Source organism: Neolamprologus multifasciatus, chromosome 10 (genome assembly GCF_963576455.1).
Source record: "Neolamprologus multifasciatus chromosome 10, fNeoMul1.2, whole genome shotgun sequence".
NCBI classification, from domain to species: domain Eukaryota; kingdom Metazoa; phylum Chordata; class Actinopteri; order Cichliformes; family Cichlidae; genus Neolamprologus; species Neolamprologus multifasciatus.
The window spans coordinates 27913026-27934602 of NC_140448.1; the positions used below are offsets into that span (position 1 = coordinate 27913026).

Here is a 21577-nt window from a genome sequence, read left to right on the forward strand (position 1 = left end):
ACACATGCTGTAGGTGTGGCGATACCATACAAAGAACATAACGAATAAACTAAGAATCAAATCATTACTTCATACTGAGCAGCCGAAAATGAAGCTTCCTCCTGATGTTGCGACTGCAGTGACATGGAAGCATCTTTCGGATAGAGGAGATCACTTTTAGCCTACCTTAACAATGTCTTCATTCGAGGACTTGCACTGCACGAAAGCCGAGACGTCAGTGACTGCCCCGTTCATCTCAATCGAGACCATTTTGACAGGAATGGCCACAGTGCGTCCGGTCAGAATGGCCGTGTTGATAATCTCGGTGTCCTACGGCGACAAAAAAAGAGACATGGCATTCACGAAACAGCGGAGCAGCAGAGAGTGATTTTCCTTGATATTTCATCAGTATTACTCATGTCCACATTTAAAGCCATTACCATCAGGGCTCCTGTGCCTACTAGGTGATACTCTCAGTGGCGGAGCAGAACTCATTACTCTATACTGAGACGTCTTTCATTGGATTTCATCAACTGACATTTTTATTTCTGTGCACTTTTTTTCCAAATGGGGATGAAATGGACAGAAAAGTAATAACCACCTCTTTCCCCCCCTAGTTCTGTAGAACCTCAAGTAAAAAATTCAGACAAACAAGACATTTACTGTACTGATGCACTGTGACGGACCTAACCTTTATGCAATTTTAGCTGGAACACACAAGTCTAAGGCACACTTGGATGCATCACTGAAATCCTTATTATTCCGGAAAAAGTGAGAGAAAGTGCTGCTGTCAGTGTGAGATTTAAGAGCAATGTGTTAAAATAGCTGTTAATGGGAGGACGTATGACAGAAAAGCTCATTTATTCAGGCCTAATGCATCCATTTTTGTTCATTCATTGTCCATTCAACGGGCTACATGATTATCCTAGTTTGAATCAACAGCCGTGCGGGTAAAGGAGAGAAAGTATAGGGTAATTAGAATTTGAATTAGCATAGGGCGCGAAGGGAAATGCACTGACAATGTCTCAGTTGCTCATATTATCAAAAATCTGTCAACCGTAGTCGAACTGCTGGGATGGGGTTTGATTTGATCATAAACAACAAATACACAAAGACTACCTGAAAAAATAAGAAAATGATACACGAAAGAAATCTTTAATGTTTCCTTTGTTTGACTGACACAGCTGCAAATCCGTGCCATGATTCCATAGGTTTTGTTCAGCAGCCTCTCCTGTGGTGCACACAGGAAAAATGTAGAAAGCAGAATGGGAAAGGAGTGGGCGGCTTAATATTAAGGCATTTCTTTCACACACGCTGGACACTCTTATTCAAGTTTAGAAGTGTTGTTGCTAGTTTGCTGTCTAATTAGTTAACATATCTCTTGTTTTCATACACCCTCAAAAAAATGAACATAAGTGCTAGAGAAAAAAAACCCAAACATCATCCCAGAACATGAGCAGAAATCTCGCTGGAACACATGTGAGCACACAAGCAGTTGTTAAATTAATCATAAAATGAATTCATGCCTTAGATAGGCACAACCAGAGATGAAATCAGTCTGCTATCAGACAGAATTGTCAACTCATTACACTCTGACTCGCAGATCTAGACCGAGGCAAACACAAAAGAGGACAGAAGTAGGAATTAAAAGGAAGTCATTCCTGTGTGTCTGCTGGCTCATTTTTAATCAAAACCGAAAATGTTTGAAATTAATACAACACGCGACAGCCTCGCTGTCACTTTTTATGGGGCATGATTTTTTTTTTTTTTGTCTCCTTTTACATTAGTAAGGACATTTCCACTTTAAATCAGAGCAGAAACAGTACAAATCTGTGCATAAAAATATACTTTCATTTCCTGAGGGAAGACCAGAGCCTGCATAATACCAGCCCGCTCAGAAATAGTGGAAATGGGCGTTAATTTGCATTTACTGTTAACAAATTCATCTTTAGAATTTGAGCTTCATTTGGATGAGAGCTTGACTAGTATTCACAGTGTCCTTATTTGGGTTTCAGACTAACAAATAAACTTCTGCAGTCTTGACTATTGACAGCTAAGACTGCAAAAGAGCAAGGTACTTTAGTCTCTACGAAATAGGATTTGCAAGCGCATATATATAGTATCATTTCCTTAACAGTGAGCGTTTCCATCAAAGTTCAATCATGAATCATTGATGTAGCAAAAAAAAAAAAAAAGAACAAGTACAGAACTTTCAAGAACTTTCTTGACTATAGTTAGAAAACAGAGTAACTTCACTGAGTGCTACCTGAGAGAAAAGCCTTTTGCTTTTTGCCAATTTTATTAACCAAAAAAGAGAAACTACCAAACGACCGGCATTGCTCTGAGAGAAACTGCTTTGTTAATGCCAGAGGACAGTGGAGAGTGGCCAGATTTCTTTGAGCTGATAGAAAAGCAGCAGTAACTCCAATTACCACTCCTTACAACCAAGGTATGCAGAGGTGCTCCATCTCTGAATGCACAAAATGTCTTAGTCGATGGACTAGAGTAGCAGAAGACCACACGAACATGAAACTGAGGCTACATTTGCATCACCAAACTTGGACAATATAAGTTTATCTTTGAGTACTTTGAGCCCCTGAGGGTTCAGCTTAAATAAGCATCATACACCACAGCCTACCCAAATTTTCTGCAGACCAAGTTCATCCCTTTATACCTACAGCACAGCCAACCCATGTCACATAGCTCAAATCATCTCAAACTGGTTTCTTGAGCACGACAATGAGTTAACACTCTCCACAATCACCACATCCAAGTCCAGAAGAGACTCTCTGGGATTCGGTAGAATGGGAGATTCACATCATGGATGTGCACCAACTGTGTGATGCTGTCATATCAATGTGCACCAAAATCTCTGATCAGGTGAATCTGTGCCATGAAGATTTAAGGCTTTTATTGCTATCCAGTACTAGCAACACGTACCTAATGAAGTAGTTGCATGATATTACACTAGGTATTACTGAAGGTAATAGAGAAGCCTTTTTATGGTTCACAGTAACCAAAAATAATGCTTATTTATTTTAAGTTTTTGTACTTTCTGAAACAAACATGAGTTTCCTTCTCTGTCCCTTTACATCAGTCTTGTTAGTAATTGGCTGCCCGTCAAAAACAGAAGGTTTGAACGGCCAGTGGGTGAGACGTAGCTCACAGAGATAACCATATTAAAGATATGCCTTCTCTATAGCATCATAACAGATTCATGAGTGGAGCTTTTATTTCTGTTCTTTTATATTTAAAGAAAAGTCTATTAGGTCCTCTTTGACCTCTATTATAAATCTATATTAGTTTCTTGTTAGTACCTTATTCCTCGTATCTGTATTATCCACATGCATTTATATCCTTTTAAAATGATCTGAACCATTAGGGGAACAGCATGCTTTTTGGCAGTTGTATTAACCACAAATATGTTCTCATCCCAGTAAAACCCCACGATTAAACCTATTTCAAAGACCTTTTGTTTGGAATAATAAAACAAAATGTGTTCGACAAATTCTAGCATTAGAACTGATTTATTTTTGTTATTGAAGTTAAGGCATCAGGCAGGAAACGCAGCCTTTTTTTTTTATTAGCTTAGAGCGTGGGGCCAATTTATGGGAAGCAAAGCACACCAGACCACCTTGGATAACTGACTGGACTCTAGGGGACAATCCTAATTGAAAGACATCCTCCCTAAGCTCTCCTTGCTGTTCCAGCATCTGGTAAATCAAAACACGAGACACTTTACCAGTAAATGTGTGCTGCAATGGGATCTCTAATTATACTTACCTAAATTCAAGAGAGAACAACGATCAGTCATCAGTTTGCTCAGCTATCGTTTCACTTATTTATCAAGTTCTTCGGGAAGCAGTGAAACTGTTTTTTAAATACAATACAGCAAACATTAAAAATGCTGTTGTCATCTTACTGAACGCAAGTGGATTTGTTTTGTGACTTTAAAAGCACAAAACTACAATTCAAAGTGGCGCGCCAGACATCATTAGGCCCAGGTAAAAAATATCAACTGGGCTAAAGCCTGATTATTTTTTTCATATCATAGATGTCTCTAAAAATGTCATTCGAGAACTATAGCTCTGCCTGTATCAAATCAAGACCACGTGCTGCTTGTGACGGGCAACCTTACTTTTAAAGTTTGAAATAATATGGCGCCCGGTTATTTAAACGAACTCCTCAACATGTATGACCCCAAAAGAGCACTGAGATTGTCTAGCCAGATGCTCTTAGCACAACCAAGGTCTCGATTGAAGCGTAGAGGAGAGCGGGCCTTCGCAGTAGCAGCACCCAGACTCTCTGCCAGAGGAGATTCGTACTTCAGAGTCTATTCAGTCTTTTAAATCATGTCTTAAAACTCACTTTTTTACTTTAGCTTTTAATTCGAGTTCAGTATGAGAACCATCAGGCACGTTTTATTTTATTTTTATTGTTAATTCATTGTCTTCTCATTTATCTGTATTTGTTTCTAATTTATCTATATTTGTTTCTTTAATGTTTTTTCTTGTTTTTAACCAATTGTGAAGCACTTTGGTCAACTCTGTTGAGTTTAAATGTGCTGTACAATTTTGAATTGAATTGAATTTTGAATCGTGCATATCTATTCCAGTAGAATCCAACAATAAGATTGTCAACTTGGAAATAAGCATAACAGGTCACCTGTTAGTGAACGTTTTCCAATTTAACCAAATAAATCAAGAAAAATAACCTTAAAAAAAAAAAAGAATTCTGTAATATTTAGTTTTACAATTTTATAACTTTAAAAAAAGTGTTCTCTTTGAGAAGATTTTGTGTTTATGTGTGTGTATGTAATGTCAGTTTCCTCTAAGCTGTGATTACAGACGTTGTACAACCCATTTCTACACAACTTAGTTGCAAATGCCCACAGGGGTCTGGGTTTGTGGAGTAATGAGGCGAGTTTACTTTGCATGTGAGTCCACAAAACTATTACCATCTCTAGCTGCCTTTGAATAATGTAAGCAAATACTTTTTGCCAGATGTGTGTCTTTATAAATGCACAAGCGTACACATTTGAAAATAACACACGACTTGAAGCTCTAGAGTTTGTGCAACACAAAACATCATTTTTTATTTAACATCTGGTCGATGCCGTGGCAGAGAGCAGCTAATGGAAGAGGGAACCTGGCATAACTGTTACTCCCTCCTCTGCATCGTCCTGCCAGTTCTCTCTCTTAAAATAAAGTCATGTGAAAGAGGGCTTTAGTGGTTTGGTGTTAATAGCGGCTCAACATGTGCAATAAGCCCCGGGGTTGATTTAACCTTACCACCCTGGAATTGTTTCACTTTTGACACTTTAAATTCACCAGTAATTCCTTCCTTTTCCTCCCCCTTCCTCCTGTCATCGGCAGCGGGTGAGCTGTAGTTAGCACACAACCCGGGGACGTCCACCTCTCTGTGAGACGCTCTTCTTCATTCTTCGCCCTCGCTGTTCTCGCTCCTCGTTCGCTGTTCGTGACTCCGCTCTAGACATTCATCTCTGTCGCTTTGTGACACAAGAAGCATCGTTTTTGTATTTTAAGGACCGAACCGCCTCCCACCTCTGTATATCCACAGTTTCACAAAGAGACGATTTGTTCTACAGGCTATAAGTGGGCGTTTGCCACCAGCTGAAAAGTGCTAGTGGATCTGCATATATGCGGCGAAGCTTAAAATGAGCACAGAAAAATGAAGAAGAAGAAGAAGAAAGATGTGCAATATCAGAGTCAGACTCCTGTTATATCATTAGAGTTGTTTTTCTTTGACTATTGTAGTCTTAACATAATTAGTTTCCGCTCTAAATATTTTAGTACCTTGACCTGGGCAACACAGAGATGCTAATAAAAAAGCCCTTGGGACACATTGGTTGAACTGCTAAATATGCAGCGGTGTTCATGTTTGTTGTGATAGTTACTCTGCAATCTGGTCATAAAATCATCCTGTTTATACTTTGTTGCTAGACGATGTTCCTGTTAAGGGCTGGAGAAACACGCACCTGCTGCAGGGTCAGATCGGTGCTGAGAATTCAACGTTCATAACCATCACCATTAATCAGTCATAGCCAGCAAATTACTCATGTCCCCCCCAAATAACCACAGCGACTTTGAAAACACAAACAATCACCATTATGTGGAACTAGCGGCAAATAAAAAGTTTCATGAAAACTTGCCTCAACTTCTTTTATGGTGTCCTGTTCCTGAACGTCTGCCAGTGCACTTTTGCACCACTTGCAGTATTCTGCATTATGACGCACGCTGGATCTCTTCCATTGTGTCGAAATGGGAGCTATTTAGCCTTAGCGTAATTTTGGGTAAGAAAGCAAAGCTGCAGCAATGGGGCAGGTTGCCCCAAAGCTGAGGTCGTTATCACAGATGTGACGGTTCGACCCTTTAAAAATGAAAAAAAAAAATGCTTCTGCTTTCACTCTTGACCTAATGTGATGGCTTCGGGCTTGGACACTGCAGTCTCTGCTAGTGGCATGTGCTGTTTGGTCTCTGGGTCATAGCAGGAGACCCAACTCTCATCACCGGTAATGATCCTCGACATGAAGGTTGTGTCAGTTTGACGCAGAAGTTGATGTTTGCTTTCAGCACAAGTTTGATGTCCATGGTGAAATCACGCAATCACGTGAGCGGTGAGAACAGGACCTCTACAGAGTTGTCTAAACACGGCTGGAAGAGGAGCTGGAAGCCCCTCTGTGCTGCCTGAGGGGGAGACCTTCAAGGGGAGTAGGGGTGGGGGAAAAAATCGATACTGTGTAGTATCGTGATATTTTGTTTGCTAATAATGTATCGATACAGGGACAGCAGAAATCGATATTTTGTTACAAAAAAAGGTTTTGTGGACTGGAACTTCAGAGCATGTTGATCCTTTTTCTGAGCAAGAATCCTGACATTCCTTCACTGTCCAAATGTGTTTAACTTTTAACTTTTTTGGCAGCAATAAACATGACAGTTTACTTATTTTAATTTAAGACATGTTTTATTTTAATTAAGTTTAAAACTTTTTTATTTAATCCAAAATTATATTTTGTTTTAATTTACTTTCAAATTCTTCAGTTGCTGAAGGGGCTGCATAGTTTTCATAAACTGCATAGTTCAGAATAGCTATAATTGTACCAGATGGTTGCGTTCAGTTAAGTTGGACTAGACTGTAATACAAACCGTTCAGTTTGTCAACAATAAAACTGAAATGAGAGAAAGACTGAGTGTGAGACTTTGATATTATTAGATAAAATGAATATTGATAAAGTTTACCTTTATGTACAGAATCTGAATATCGCAAAATATTTTTAAAAATTGCAATAATATCGTATCGTGCGTTAAGTATTGTGATAATATCGTATCGTGAGATGTATGGTGATTCCCACCTCTAAAGGGGAGAGGAGCTAAACTTAAGCTACTTAAGAATCTGCGACGATCAGTTGGACTTCTCCTTTTGCTCTGATAGACCCACCTGTTTTCAGTTTGCATAGTTTCTATCATCGGTTCTGAAAGTGTGTTACATTTCTATCTGGACCAGAAGGGTCACTCTCACTCTTTGATATGAAAAAAAAAGCCTATTTACAAGATACTCTCCTTTTTCAAGGTGACCATATTGGATCCTAACATCTGGAAATAGTAAATGTTGCCTGCTCATAATCGTTTTTTAGGTTTAGGCTAAAACCTAAAAAAACAAGCAATCCTTGATAGACTAATTGGAAGCACTCTAAATTCCACTGATGTGAAAACTTTTTAAATTGATCAAGCCTGACTGGTCTCATTGTGCAATTTGTTACGGATCATTTTCTTCATTTTAGTTTGAAAACACAAGCAGGGAAGTATTTTTAGCGATGGCCATGAAATTCCACAACAACTAAAATAGTAAAATGTCAAGAATGCCAATCTCCTTTTAGCATTTACATGACGGCTGCGCTTAGCGACGGCAACTGAAAGCAATTACAATAAACAACTCGACCAAGTGAGGAGAGAGTCGAGGTGGCAAATTCTTCCATGCAGCCTGGTTTGTATTGCAAATTTTACAGGGCAAAGCCATATAGGCAGAAATGTATTTCTGCAATGCAGCGAAACACATCTGGGTGCAAGATGCATGCTAATCCCAAATATCAAGGAGCCCAGAGATATTAAGCGATCCTTATGCTGCAACAGATGCGAAGCACACAGAGTCATAACTGCAGCTCAAGTATATTTAATGGAGCTTTAGATGCAGAAGTGTTGTAATTATGCAAATATATAACAGATAACCAAGAGCTGTTATTAGAAGCACAAAGCCTCAGGAGTTGTCTGTGTAGAGCTCCTTCTTATGTCTTAAAATATTTTTAAAAGCATATTTTCTGTATTGTAAGAGAAAACATTAGCTAACGTTGTACTGGTGGAACAGCTTAACGTTTGCAAAGGGGTTGATGGCCTTCGGCCTTAGGGGGCAATCGTGGCTAGGGGGCGATCGTGGCTCAAGAGTTGGGAGTTCGCCTTGTAATCGGAAGGTTGCCGGTTCGAGCCCCGGCTCCGACAGTCTCAGTCGTTGTGTCCTTGGGCAAGACACTTCACCCGTTGCCTACTGGTGGTGGTCAGAGGGCCCGGTGGCGCCAGTGTCCGGCAGCCTCGCCTCTGTCAGTGCGCCCCAGGGCGGCTGTGGCTACAATGTAGCTTGCCCTCACCAGTGTGTGAGTGTGTGTGTGAATGGGTGGATGACTGGATATGTAAAGCGCTTTGGGGTCCTTAGGGACTAGTAAAGCGCTATATAAATACAGGCCATTTACCATTTACCATTTCGCTCCTATGAATATGCAAACATCCTCAGAAAAAAGCTTTGAGCAATTCTTAGACATTTACTGCTCCACGCAGTCTGCTGTATTATGCGCCATGAACAATACGGTTTCATTACTGGCAAAATAGCGGATTTCAATACAGTAAACAACTCCAGCAAAACCACGAGAGAGTTAAGTACAAAGGCAGGTGTAGTTGGATGTTCTCAGCACTGCTCGGCTGGTTAATTTCTCTTTGCTTCCATAATCTTTTTACAACGCTCAATAATTGCCACCTTTCAAAAGGCAAAAAGGAAGAGGAAGAGTAATGGACACTTGGACTGGTCGGCTCTGAACAATCAGTAAGTCGCTGCAGACGGCGTAGGTGTTGATTGGATGTATGTGCAATGGCAAGCTGTCTGTGTGCAGAATGCTCTGCACACATTGTATACTGAAACTAGACCTGCTGAAGAATTAATGTGCGCTGATTAAAAGGAAAAATAATATAAAAAAATAAAATATTAAAAATTAAGTCAGGTTTGCAAGGAAGCAGAAAGTGAATGGCTAAATACGTAAAAATCTTGTACTGTACGGTTACTGTTAAATGACTAATCCTGCAAAGAAATTGCTATAAAAACACAGGAAATGTACAGTAATGTAACATTTTATATAAACATAACTGAATACTGTAACTGATTAGCACTCCAAAGTGTAGATTATTCTATTCTATACATTCTCTTCCTGTTTAAATAAATCACTGCAGTTAGTTTTATTTAACAGTAACAAACTGAAGCATCTGTTTTGTGCGCCAGTACTTACAAATTGGTATGCAGTATTTACAAAAATATCTCGAGTATAATGGATTTCTCATTTGCAGTTTAACAGACTGTCTCTTATTTACCAAAGCTGTGTTTTTTCCACTATACTTAGAGTTTAGTTGTAGTAGAAATGAGTCCCTGTTATTCAGAACCTTACATAAGCATGCTGCAGCACTAACACATCGAGTTATATTCTACAAGGGTACTGAGCTTTTAAAGAAACCAACCAGTGTATTATTCTGCTCCTATGGAAGTCACACAATGGCTAATGTAGTAGTCCACACAGAATTTGGCTCATAATATCAGACCTAGTGATGGTTTTACTAGAAAAATCATTTGTGACCGAATATGTGTTATATTTCAAAGGCTTACGGCAGAAACCTTCACTAACAGCTTAACTATAAATTACTTAATTTTTTTTTAAATTTTTTTTTATTATTATTATTTTTTTTTTACTTTTTTTTTTTTACTTTTTTTAAATTTTATTTTATTTTATTACTAAAAAAAAAAAAATATATATATATATATATATATATATATTTTTTTTTTTTTATATATATATATATATATATATAAATTACTTAATTGATCAGCATTTGAAATTAAATAATATTGAGTAACATAAAATGAATATGAATTTTAAAAAATGACATCTATATGAATTTGTCATTACTCACCATGGCCAGAGGGATGATGGCCTGAATGTCCCGCTGCACTACCGTCAGTTCCGTCACGACCTTCTCTGAATCAGGCGGCGGGTTTTGTCCCTTATAATCAATGTTCCAGTTGATCCTTCTGGTTACCGAGAGGCTGGTGAAGTTCTCCATCTCAAAGTCCAGCTGCATCACCTCGACGTTGCCCACAACATCCCTGCCAGACCGCAAGGAGACAGCCATCAAACAGAGCCCAGCGTAAATGTCAAACACTACTCACAGCAACATATTCATTCAAACGCAGGAGAGTTTACATAAGCAGACATTCTGGCAGCATATTCGTTTTCAGTGATGAAATTGTTGACTAGATAGTGTTTAATTATTAAAAATGTAATTTAGTGTGCGGTTGACACACTGCTTTTAATTTATTTTTAACGCTGTCCCCGAGTTAACCTCGAGTTGAAACGAAGAAATAATGCATTCATTAAGACTTCAGCGTGTGAAACACTGCAGCCAAGAGCTTTAGAGCTGAATAGATACTTCTCAGATGGTGCAGTTTCAGTATTTGTTCTTCACTCAAAGCGATTCTACATTTACATATCTGTAAGTAGAACTTTTTGTAGACCTTCATTAGAACACCATATATATAAGTTCTGCATATAATCACATACATAAGCAGGTGATCACCTCCAAAGTAAGGCCGTAGCTTTTTCTCTCTTGAATAGAAAGGAGCTGTTTGAAGATTGATCACAGTTTTGTGGTTGGATCAGTGAATCAATGGCCACAAAGCTGCCCTGGACAAGACCTCTGATTAAAATCTTGGCTCTAGGATTTGGTTTTTGCTCTAGTCAAATCAATGTCGCGCATTCAGCAGAGCTCAGAGGAGTTGTCAGCCATGGTCGATGATGACAACGCCCTATTGCAACTTTTCATTCAGTCGGCGAGATCATAAACAGCTCCTTCACGGTCTTCATCAGATTTCCTGACAGATACAAGGTAGATAACAATGCTATAGAATCTTAAAGGTCATAGCCAGGAGCAGACTGAAATATGAGTTTAGATTGGGTCATTATTCCACCCCGTTCTGCTCATGCAAACCAGCAGAATGCTAATATTGCTGGCTCACTCTACCGTCTGTTTAGGGATATCCAGATATCAGGTTTTTTATTTTACTTGGCAAGCAAATTACAATGTAAATTGTAGTATTTATAACAGCAATAATCTGACAAAATGATATAAAAATGTATATTTTCAAATGTAGCAAACATTTACTAGGAATACACTGATTACAGCAAAAAAAACACATGTAGAAAATAGGGGTGGGGGAAAAAATCGATACTGTGTAGTATCGTGATATTTTGTTTGCTAATAATGTATGGATACAGGGACAGCAGAAATCGATATTTTGTTACAAAAAAGGTTTTTGTGCTCTGACTTCAGAGCATGTTGATCCTTTTTCTGAGCAAGAATCCTGACATTCCTTCACTGTCCAAATGTGTTTAACTTTTTTATGGCAGCAATAAACATGACAGTTTACTTATTTTAATTTAAGACATGTTTTATTTTAATTAAGTTTAAAACTATTTAATGTAAAATTATATTTTGTTTTAATTTACTTTCAAATTCTTCAGTTGCTGAATTGGCTGCATAGTTTTCATAAACTGCATAGTTCAGAATAGCTATAATTGTGCCAGATGGTTGCGTTCAGTTAAGTTGGACTAGACTGTAATACAAACCGTTCAGTTTGTCAACAATAAAACTGAAATGAGAGAAAGACTGAGTGTGAGACTTTGATATTAGATAAAATGAATATTGATAAAGTTTACCTTTATGTACAGAATCTGAATATCGCAAAATATTTTTAAAAATCGCAATAATATCGTATCGTGCGATAAGTATTGTGATGATATCGTATCATGGGATGTATGGTGATTCCCACCTCTAGTAGAAAAGCAGTCATATAAAATAATCAGGATATACTTTTAGAACAGAGAGAGAGAGATACTTTTATATGTTTTTATATCAAAACATCAAGTACAAGTACCCAAAAACTCAAGGTGCTTTATATTGTAAGGTAGACCCTACAATAATAGATACAGAGAAAAACCCAACAATCATATGACCCCCTATGAGCAAGCACTTTGGCGACAGTGGGAAGGAAAAATTCCCTTTTAACAGGAAGAAACCTCCAACAGAACCAGGCTCAGGGAGGGGGCAGGGCCATCTGCTGCGACCGGTTCAAACTGATCTTCAGCTCACACAGTGTTTTAGCTGCTGTTCCGGATCCACCCAGTTTCTGACTGGCACTTATTTTTCAGTATTTAACTGCATCTCCTTTTAATTTTCTCCCTTTCTCAACCAGCACTACTTCGGCCGCCTTGCAGAGAGAAATGGATGTTGCATGTTGTGTGAATTTATTTGTGTTTTTATGCTAATTGTTTTGTTTTTCTTACTAACTTTAAGTTTAGGTTTACGAAACACGCACTCGGTCACCAATTTCTTTGGTTTCTTGGAAAATTAAAGTGGTTTCTAACGGTAACATTTCAGACACGACAGCAGTATTTCTCGAGGTCTCGCACTGGAACTTAACACGTATCCCAGCCGTCAGCAGACAGCGTGCTGAAATTTTCTCATTTTAACTAATGATATGGTTACATTTTGAAAAATAAGGAACTATCTTAAAGGCAGGGAACAAAATAATTGGCATGTACTGTAATTACAGTGCACAGTTAAAGAAAAAACCTGATATTAGATGTTTTTTAAATGTCCCTATATCCTTTACTTATATAAGAGTGTCAAAGGGGGCATTATTGAGAAATAATAGTTTTCTAATGGTTTTCCTACTCCCTTTATTAAGTTATCATATACAACGACTTATTCAGGGATTGACTTTAAATAAAACAGAGAGAAGGGTCTTGTCAATAACCAATCACTGCTCCCTAATCTCGCCAGCTTTCTCCTTCTATCCTAAGGTCTGAGTGTTGAGTCTGTGCAAGGAGATTGCACATTCTGTTCTGCCTCTCACTTTGGAATAGACGTCATTAAATGGGCTGCAGATTTGCTTCTAACCGATCAATCGCTATTGGTAGGTAACCTGATTGTTCTCATGGCCATGCACACAAACTATCTGAACACCATCACCCTTTGTGCCTCCATCTACCAGAAACTTTTGCTCATCTTTTTACTATCACAACCATGCCAACGATTCAAGAACCACAGCGGCCTTCTTATTATGAAAATTTGTAGTTGTGGTTGCTCGTTTTCTTTTTGTTTTGCTTTGTTTATTTGTCTCTTTTAATTCTATGTTGTTGTACTTTTTTAACATGTTCAAAATAAAGTTTCAATCAATCAAAATTCTGCATGTCGGGATTGTAATCCTCAGGTTCAACAAGCCTAACATTAAACAATCTCGCTGGTGGTGAAGAGGCATTAATTCTCTTTCCAGCTGCTGCGAGAATCATCCCACCCAAGCCTCACCTTTAGCGAAAACTGAAGCAGTAGCTATCTGTCCTTCACAAAAAGCAGAAAGCCATCCCAGCATTCAGTCTGAGAGGCTTTTAATGAAAGCTGGATCAAACTCCATGTACAACCGTCCGCCCACAAAAGGTTCCTCTCAGGAACACCGAGATGAGATCTCAGCCTATTTGTCTCGACATCACTCAGTGAAAACAAACACCTCCGTCTGTCTGTGACACACTCAAACTGTCATCAATACGGCCCACTAGAGTGAGTGCAGGTACAGCCGCTCAATACTACGTTGCCTGCCACCATGCTGGAGGGAAGGAAAATGGTGTTCACTATACAGTGGTTTAGGTTAGAGGGCATACTTCTTTTTTACGAGAGTGAACCGCAAAATATAAAACTGTAGCTGAGAGCTGCAGAAGAAAAGCTCGGATTTTTTGACTCGAAGGAGCTGTAGATTCACTTGACATTATGACATTAGTTTTTAGATCTGAATCAAAAGAGCAGATCTGAGGAATTATGGCACTGCTATCTGTTAGCACATGGCTTAACATGGCCTCCCTGCCTCCTTACATTGCTGTTATCTGCATCGTGACGCCACAGAATTCCAGAGTATGAGCTTCATGTTTAACTTTAGATTTTTGTCTTGCCAGTTAATGCCACTTCATTTTCTGCTTGGCTGTATTACAGACAGAAAAATAATCTTAAAAGCAAAGAAATGCACAGTCAGCTCAGTCAAATCACAGCCAAGGTCTGGTTCAAATCCACGGGCCACCCGGGGTGTTTCTGTGTGGAGTTTGCAGGTTCTCCCTGTGCCTGGCATGGCTTCTCTCCGGGTCCTCTGGCTTCTTCCCACAGTCCAAGCACATGCACGTTAGGTTAACTGCTGATTTGAAATTGTGCATAGGTGTGAATGTAAGTGTGAACGTTGTCTGTCTCTATGTGTTGGCCCTGTGATAGACTGTGGACCTTTCCAAGTGTTTACCCTGCTTCTCACCCGGTGGCACCTGAATGACCCTGAATTAGATAAGTGGAAGAAAATCAATGAACAAGTGTCAGCTCTAGTGTGTTTTGTACACATTTTTTACAACAATCGTCTTCATCCGATGAATGTCCCCGTGTGCGTTAGCTACTTTTCCGGAGGAAATCCTGCACGGCAGACCCACTCATGTGACTTTTTCTCCCGTTTACAATTTTCCGATGGTTAACTTTGAAATGTCAGTGCTGTCACTGTCCTGCATTGATGCCCTGATTTCCCATTGCTGTAACCCGTCCACCACAACAACATACACCTAATTATATTAGCCCTAATTAATTCTCCTGCTGAACTAAATCAAACCAGACTCGTTCAACTCACTGTGTATGTGTCGTGTGCCTCATTAGATACACTTTTTTAACAATTTTAATTGGGCTCTAAATCAGTGTGTGTGTTTTTCACCAAATGAGGCCATTCTGTGGAGGAACCGAACATTTACATTTTAGGAGACAAACTCCAGCTGTAGACGATCACAAATACCTGCGAATCATAGTTAAACTTTAATTTGAGTTTCATTATTACATTTATTCTGGCTGACTTTATGTCCCATATTCATTATTATGTTACAACATGGTCTAAATGGTTTAAACCTGTTACAAATTTTATAAAAAAGAACTTTAAAAGGTTTTCAATAAATAACCATCGTCACTTTTTTTATTTTACAGGAGCAGAGATTACTCCGTTTTTTACTAAACATACTGCCTTATTTCTGATATTATAGACAATACATACGACATTTAAATGCCCGTTATAGATATGGTTGTATTAATCAGTTCTGTGGGCACCGAGATGATTTTGTCCTCCGGTTGCCTCGTTGGTATGTCGTGTTTTTTTTTTAATATCTGTAATGTTTTATGTTTATATGATAATTTTTTTTTATTTTGCTTTTATTATCCAGCCAGGAAATACTGATGAGTTACAGGTCTGTTTACTAATGTACAGTGTGCCCATTAAAACAGACGAATAAATACATACATAAAAGGAAAAATGAGAAACTAATAGTAATAATACTTACATTAATAATTAAGCTAGTTGTTTTTCTAGTTTTTAAACCAGCATCTATACAAAACAAAAGCTAAAGGCATAAAAATATTAATGTGGTATAATATTATGTTATAAGTGCTTAATTCATCATTTATATATCACGCCTCCTCCTTAGTGTGTCATTTATAAATACAGGTATGTTTATCCATCTGTTAATGTTACACCATGTACAGCTATCGCTGCCGCTACATCACTGCTAGTAAGAATCTTAATAGTAATCACAAAAACATGGTCATAATAATATCTGTATTAATAATGGAATACTAAGGAGGAGTAATGCTGTATAAATGATGACTTAAGCACTTACTAATGACTTAACGATGCTTAATGGTGTAAAATTATTATAAAGTGCTACCAAATTATTTAAGACATACATTTTGTGATTTGTAGCCTCGTCCGGGATATTAAGTACCACAACCATGTGACTGGTTTTCGGGAAGTGGACTGTACAAAAAGCAGACTGTGATGAAGAAGTCAAACTAGATAGTGTCCAGGCTTCCACACAGTGACTCCTTGAAGATGTAAACCATTTGGAACGGAAGCCCGGATGGACTTTTTGGATCCATGGACACCTCCCCTTCTTAACGCTATCATGCAATTATTCACGATGACTCACTTGAGCTAATGATGGAGTCACAAAACTCAACACAAAGGCATTTTTAAATATTAGTGGGCGGTGAAATCTTAAATGTGTGATTTCACACCAAAGGGCTAAACGAAGGGAGAAACCATGGCTCAAGAAAGTCTGGCCTTGTCTCCATTAACTTAATGATGTTCTGTGTGTATAGCACAAAGTATATATTTTAAAAGCTGCAGCTCGTGGCTTTTTCAGAGCTCAGGGGGATTTTCGTTCTTTGATCAAAGGTCTGTTTGAACTGATTAACAGGGAGTATTCATTGGATCAAAGCGCTGCAAGGCAGGGTTACAAAAGCAGGAGAACAAAAACGATGAACAAAGAGTTGAAAATGGTTCATGCTTAAGTCAATGGTACTACAGCCCTTAAGTATGACTTTTTGAACATTTAAGTCAAAGTTTGCTTAAAATTTAAAACAACACTTCAACATGTGCTGTTTGACTAGAATAAGAGGTTACGGGTGGAAAAACGTGCCTTCGACAAGCTATGACACGCTTGTGTAATCCAGTTTCTTTATTTCTATTAAAGGACTTTTTAAAAAGCCCTAATGGTCACATCACCAACAAACAGCTACAGTTTGGGGCCTTAAAAACTACTAAAACTGAGTCACTATCTGCTGCTTTTCCCCACATCTCAGGAAAAAGCACTTTTCTGGATCATAAAACATGCCAACAAAGTAAACCGTGCATTGTGTTCATTGAAAGAGCCTTACTTGAGTGTGGAAACAGTTTGTGTACACAGGCCAACAGAGGACGCCTTTTGTGCTAAGAAACACATTTTCTCTCCTTTGCAGAGTCAAAAACGGGCAAACATCAGTGACGACGAAGCAGCTTTGCAAAACACTGTACTCGCCTGTCCTCCTGAAGCCTTTGTTAAGAGTCAATATTGGCATTTAAAAATGTTCTGAGGCTTTTCCCTGCTTCTCTTGTTTAACCCTGAATTATTAAACTGAACTAAGAAACATCTTATTAAATGACAGAGGCATTGCCACAGTGTTTTCAAGAACATTATTCATTCGAAACCCATTGACTGCGATCAATAATGCATCGGTTCATGTGGCGTTATCAACGAGCCGCTGTTAGAACGGGACCGTTCCAGATGGAGGGTTACAGACAAAGAAATATGTTGACTAATTCCAGCGCCGGCTGAAGTGCGAGCTGATGAGGACAGCTAAAGAATAATAAAGAGCGGAGAGTGATGAAGAGATCAACGGCGCGCCCTGAAGGGAAAACATTGTCACCCCATTTCCTCAGATTCAGGTAATTTTGAGTAAACAAAACCAGATGTTCAAACAGAATTGCTGCTCAGATGTGTTCGCCAATGAGATGCAAAATGATGCTGCTGTGTGCATGCTTGTGTTTTGAGCAGAGTGCGTGTTTGTGCATGTGTCTGACTGAGACTGGTGACTTGCTTAGTGGTAACCAAAAAAACAAAACAAAACATATGAACGAGAACAATTATTGAACTTAGAAAACAGAATAGATTTCTCCCTATTACCACATTTAATTGGGTGATTAGGGAAAGAACTGTCTTGAGTATTCATGTATTTTTGGGCTCATTACTGTAAAGTCTTTGAGTCTTAGGCTTCTGCACATAGAGTCTTGCTTAAAATGTATGAAATCTTCACCTACTTTCATGACTTAGCTCAAAGAAGTAAAAAGAGGAAGGAGCAGACTTCCTTTAGTCATAACAGAATAGAATAAAAAAAGATTGCTTAAAGAAATGTGGGCGTGATAAGTCATTCCCAAAGGACACCATTAAAATACATGTAACCAGGTTGTATGGCAACATTTGTCAGTTTGTTTTTGTCAGAATGAAAGACGTAATGCCAATTTAGTTGTATTTTTGCAACTAAACGTGTAATACATCCATTTACTTTAGAGTAGTCAATACTAAATTAAATGAGAAAAGGCTGTTTTCTGTCTCACTAATAGACATCTTTTACTAGTTTGGGTTAGTTGACCCAAGTTAAGCAAATTAGGACATAATTTAGACCACTGTAATAATAATTGTTATTAGATCTCATTCACTTTCTTGATCACTTGTTGTAGGGAGGTATGGTGAATCTCTGCTTTCACAGGTTACAAGTGGTCCAACCTATGGCACTATGATGGGCACAGGAGTTGACAACCACTTGCAATCACTAGATTAGGCTCCGGTTAGACAGACATAGAGACCAGTCACATTTACTTACTTCTTCAGAGAGTGCAGCAACCAGCCAAGAAGAGTTTTGGTGCAGCATCTTCTGCTTATTTGAATCAAATTCACACTAATGACTATCAGTAACCTCCAGTAGCTATTCCCCAGCTGGTTGCAGAATACATACTTTTCCCTAGTGACTGGCGATTACCTGTGGGTCATCGACTGGTCCATCTAAGCCTCTGTCACTGTGGCCTAACATGCATGTCTTTGGACTGCTGGAGGAAACAAGAGCATAAAGAGAAAGCTAACTCTGACCCAGGGGAAACATGCCAACTCCAGCAGACAGACAGGCTGATTATCAGGGCTGAATCCCAAATCTTTGTCCTCCTAGATTAAGAGCAATCAGTGTCAAAATGGTATTTCTGTCTCAAGTAAAGATAGAACGACTTGTGCATTCAAATTTCCTGAATTTCTGTATGAGTCATGCTGCCCAGTAGTAACATAAAAGAAAAAAAAAAGTCAAAGCGGCTTTGCCACATTTGTGAAAACGGCAAACAAGCCAACAGTTTGAGATATAGATAGATATATAAATATATAGACAGACAGATAGACAGATAGATAGATAGATAAATAGATAGACAGACAGAGACAGATAGACAGACAGACAGACAGACAGATAGACAGACAGAGACAGATAGACAGACAGACAGACAGACAGATAGATTGACTTGAGAGTTATTTTTGTTTACTTTTATTTTTTTTAACTCTTTGATCATTTTTAAAGACACATAAAATAAAATGTATTCCTTTATCTATGAAATGACTTTGGGAATACAAATAATTTGCCAGTGACACAAAGTGCATAATTAATAAAGCATATCAGTAATTTCGAGTTCAATTTAGTGTTCGAACTGTCTGGAAATACCATCATAAAAAAATCACAACCCCAAATATAAGCAATGTGAATGATTTTCACAACAGTTTTCAACATGGCGTGGGTGCCTTTTATATAAAACGGATTTCAAGCTCACGTTCAATCGATTTTATGGGAATGAGGCATGAATCCACTGCTTGACTTTAGAGGCTCATTGTTTGGTGGTTTTGCTCTAGGTGGCCACTCAATTGACTTGGTTTTTGAGAAAATGCAGTGTGACACACTGTTTTTCTGCCCATGCTTGACCCCCAACTGGACATTTCCCACATGGTGGCAGGGTAGCAAAGACTACATGACACGGGTCACTAAATATAGCAAGGACGGCTGTCGCTAAGGAGGCGCTAATAAATAAACAAGAGAGAAATGGTGGACCTCTTTCGCAGGTGAAGTTATTCTGTTTCCTTCCTTGCTGCTCTTTTCCTCCTCCCAACCATCAGGACTCCGCAGGGATGCCAATATATAGACCAGCAGTTGCTAACATCTCTAGCCAAGCTCCCAGTCCTTCAGGTCTTAATAAATTGAACACATCACATAATGTGATTTATAGTTGCTAATTTTTAGTTGCTTTCCCTCAGTGGATCGAGCTCGCAGGCTGGGGGAACTGCAGTCTTGTAAAGACCTATAATGGATGTTCACTGTGTTATTGTGGAAGCACCTGTTTACAGGGTGTGTGCACCCAACGTTAATAGCAATTAAACATATTTGTGCATTTGCTCAGATTTTTTGCTTTTATTTTTTACCAATAAAACAATAATGAGGCAAATAGATGTTTAGGTTTATTTTAAAGCATTTCTCCTGGACAGTTTTTAAAGATTACTCTGTAAAAACCCAGAATCTCTACTGCCAGTGCATTTCATTAGAACCATAACACCAAAGAAATAATCGTTTAAAAAATGATGATGACCTTCCTTCCTTTCATTTTCCTTTCATCGGGCTACGAAGGATATTCTAGATCTTCTCCTCAGCAACATTTTCCTAGAATCCTGAGACACTCCCGGGTAGGATGATATAGTCCCTTCAGTGTATTCTGGGTCTACCCTGGAATCTCCTCCCAGCTCTGCTGGGCGTGCCCGAAACCTCCTGGAAAAGGCACCTATGCGGGATCCTAATCACATGTCCAAACCGCCTCAGCTAGTGCCTTTTGGTACACTGTCTTCACTGTGAACATCATCCACATCTTATTTCTAAGGCTGAGCCCGGCTATCCAACAGATACATTTCAATTACCACCCAGAGGCTCATGATGACTCATGATGGGGGGATTTTGAGTCCATTTCAAAGGACTGAAAAATTCGCCAATGTGACTGCTTTTGATGTTGCTCTTCTAATTATCTGTTATTGCATATGATTCGGATCTTTGTTCACTTGCCTGTAACCAATTTCAGTTGTATTATTTTCCTCTTATTTTGTTATATATTTGGTCTGGATCAGAGTCAATGATGGATGCACAGAGAGCCGGGTGGGTTGCTGGGTTTGGAGAGAAGTGGGGGGGACCTTGGGGCGGGGGCTAATCTGAACGAGTAAAAGGTGAAATCTGGAGCAGGGCACCCAGGCCTGAGGAGCAGAGCTGATGAGGCAGAGAGCTGCAGATTGGGGAGGAACAGCATAGATGCTGAATGAGGTCTGGTGTTAGAGGAGGTGGATGACATCATAAACTCTCACTGTTCTACTTTCACAATGATTGATCTATTAAAACGTGCTTGTTATTTTGTTGTAGCCTCCTGTGGTTTAAAATGCAGCCACCGACTGGTTCAGTCTGGCTCACGGCAAACTCTGTTTTTAATACTTCCTTTATATTAGCGTAACTAATAGGCCTGCCACACCTTATGTAAAATTCATTTTTAACTTTTTCATAATGTTCTTCATCTGCAATAATTGAATTATTCAGATGTGTTAGTTATTATATTGTTTGCTGTACCCGTTATTAGTGGATGCTAAAATAACTTTTACCTTTCTGAACTGTAGCGAAATCATTTGTAAAAATAATAAAAGCCCTAAAACTTAATCTCACATATTTCTAACAACTTAATTTCTTTAAGAAATGATTTCTTCTCTGTCTTTGCTTCTGTTCTTGCAGGGCGAGGTCAGAATGACCCCCCAGCAGTTTTGTAATGTTTGGGGCTCTGGTGT

General features: G+C 38.7%; 1 protein-coding gene across 5 annotated transcripts in view; it reads right to left on the reverse strand.

Annotated features, from left to right (window-relative positions):
* Positions 1 to 21577, reverse strand: part of tmem132e (transmembrane protein 132E) — a 483984-nt gene that overhangs the window by 50189 nt on the left and 412218 nt on the right. For all 5 annotated transcript variants that reach the window (XM_085173740.1, XM_085173742.1, XM_085173741.1 and 2 more), the window contains 2 exons: positions 10221 to 10413; positions 166 to 309 (listed from right to left, as the gene is read on the reverse strand). In XM_085173740.1, coding sequence (XP_085029866.1) covers positions 166 to 309; positions 10221 to 10413 — 337 coding nt within the window. The remainder of the gene's footprint in view (positions 1 to 165; positions 310 to 10220; positions 10414 to 21577) is intronic.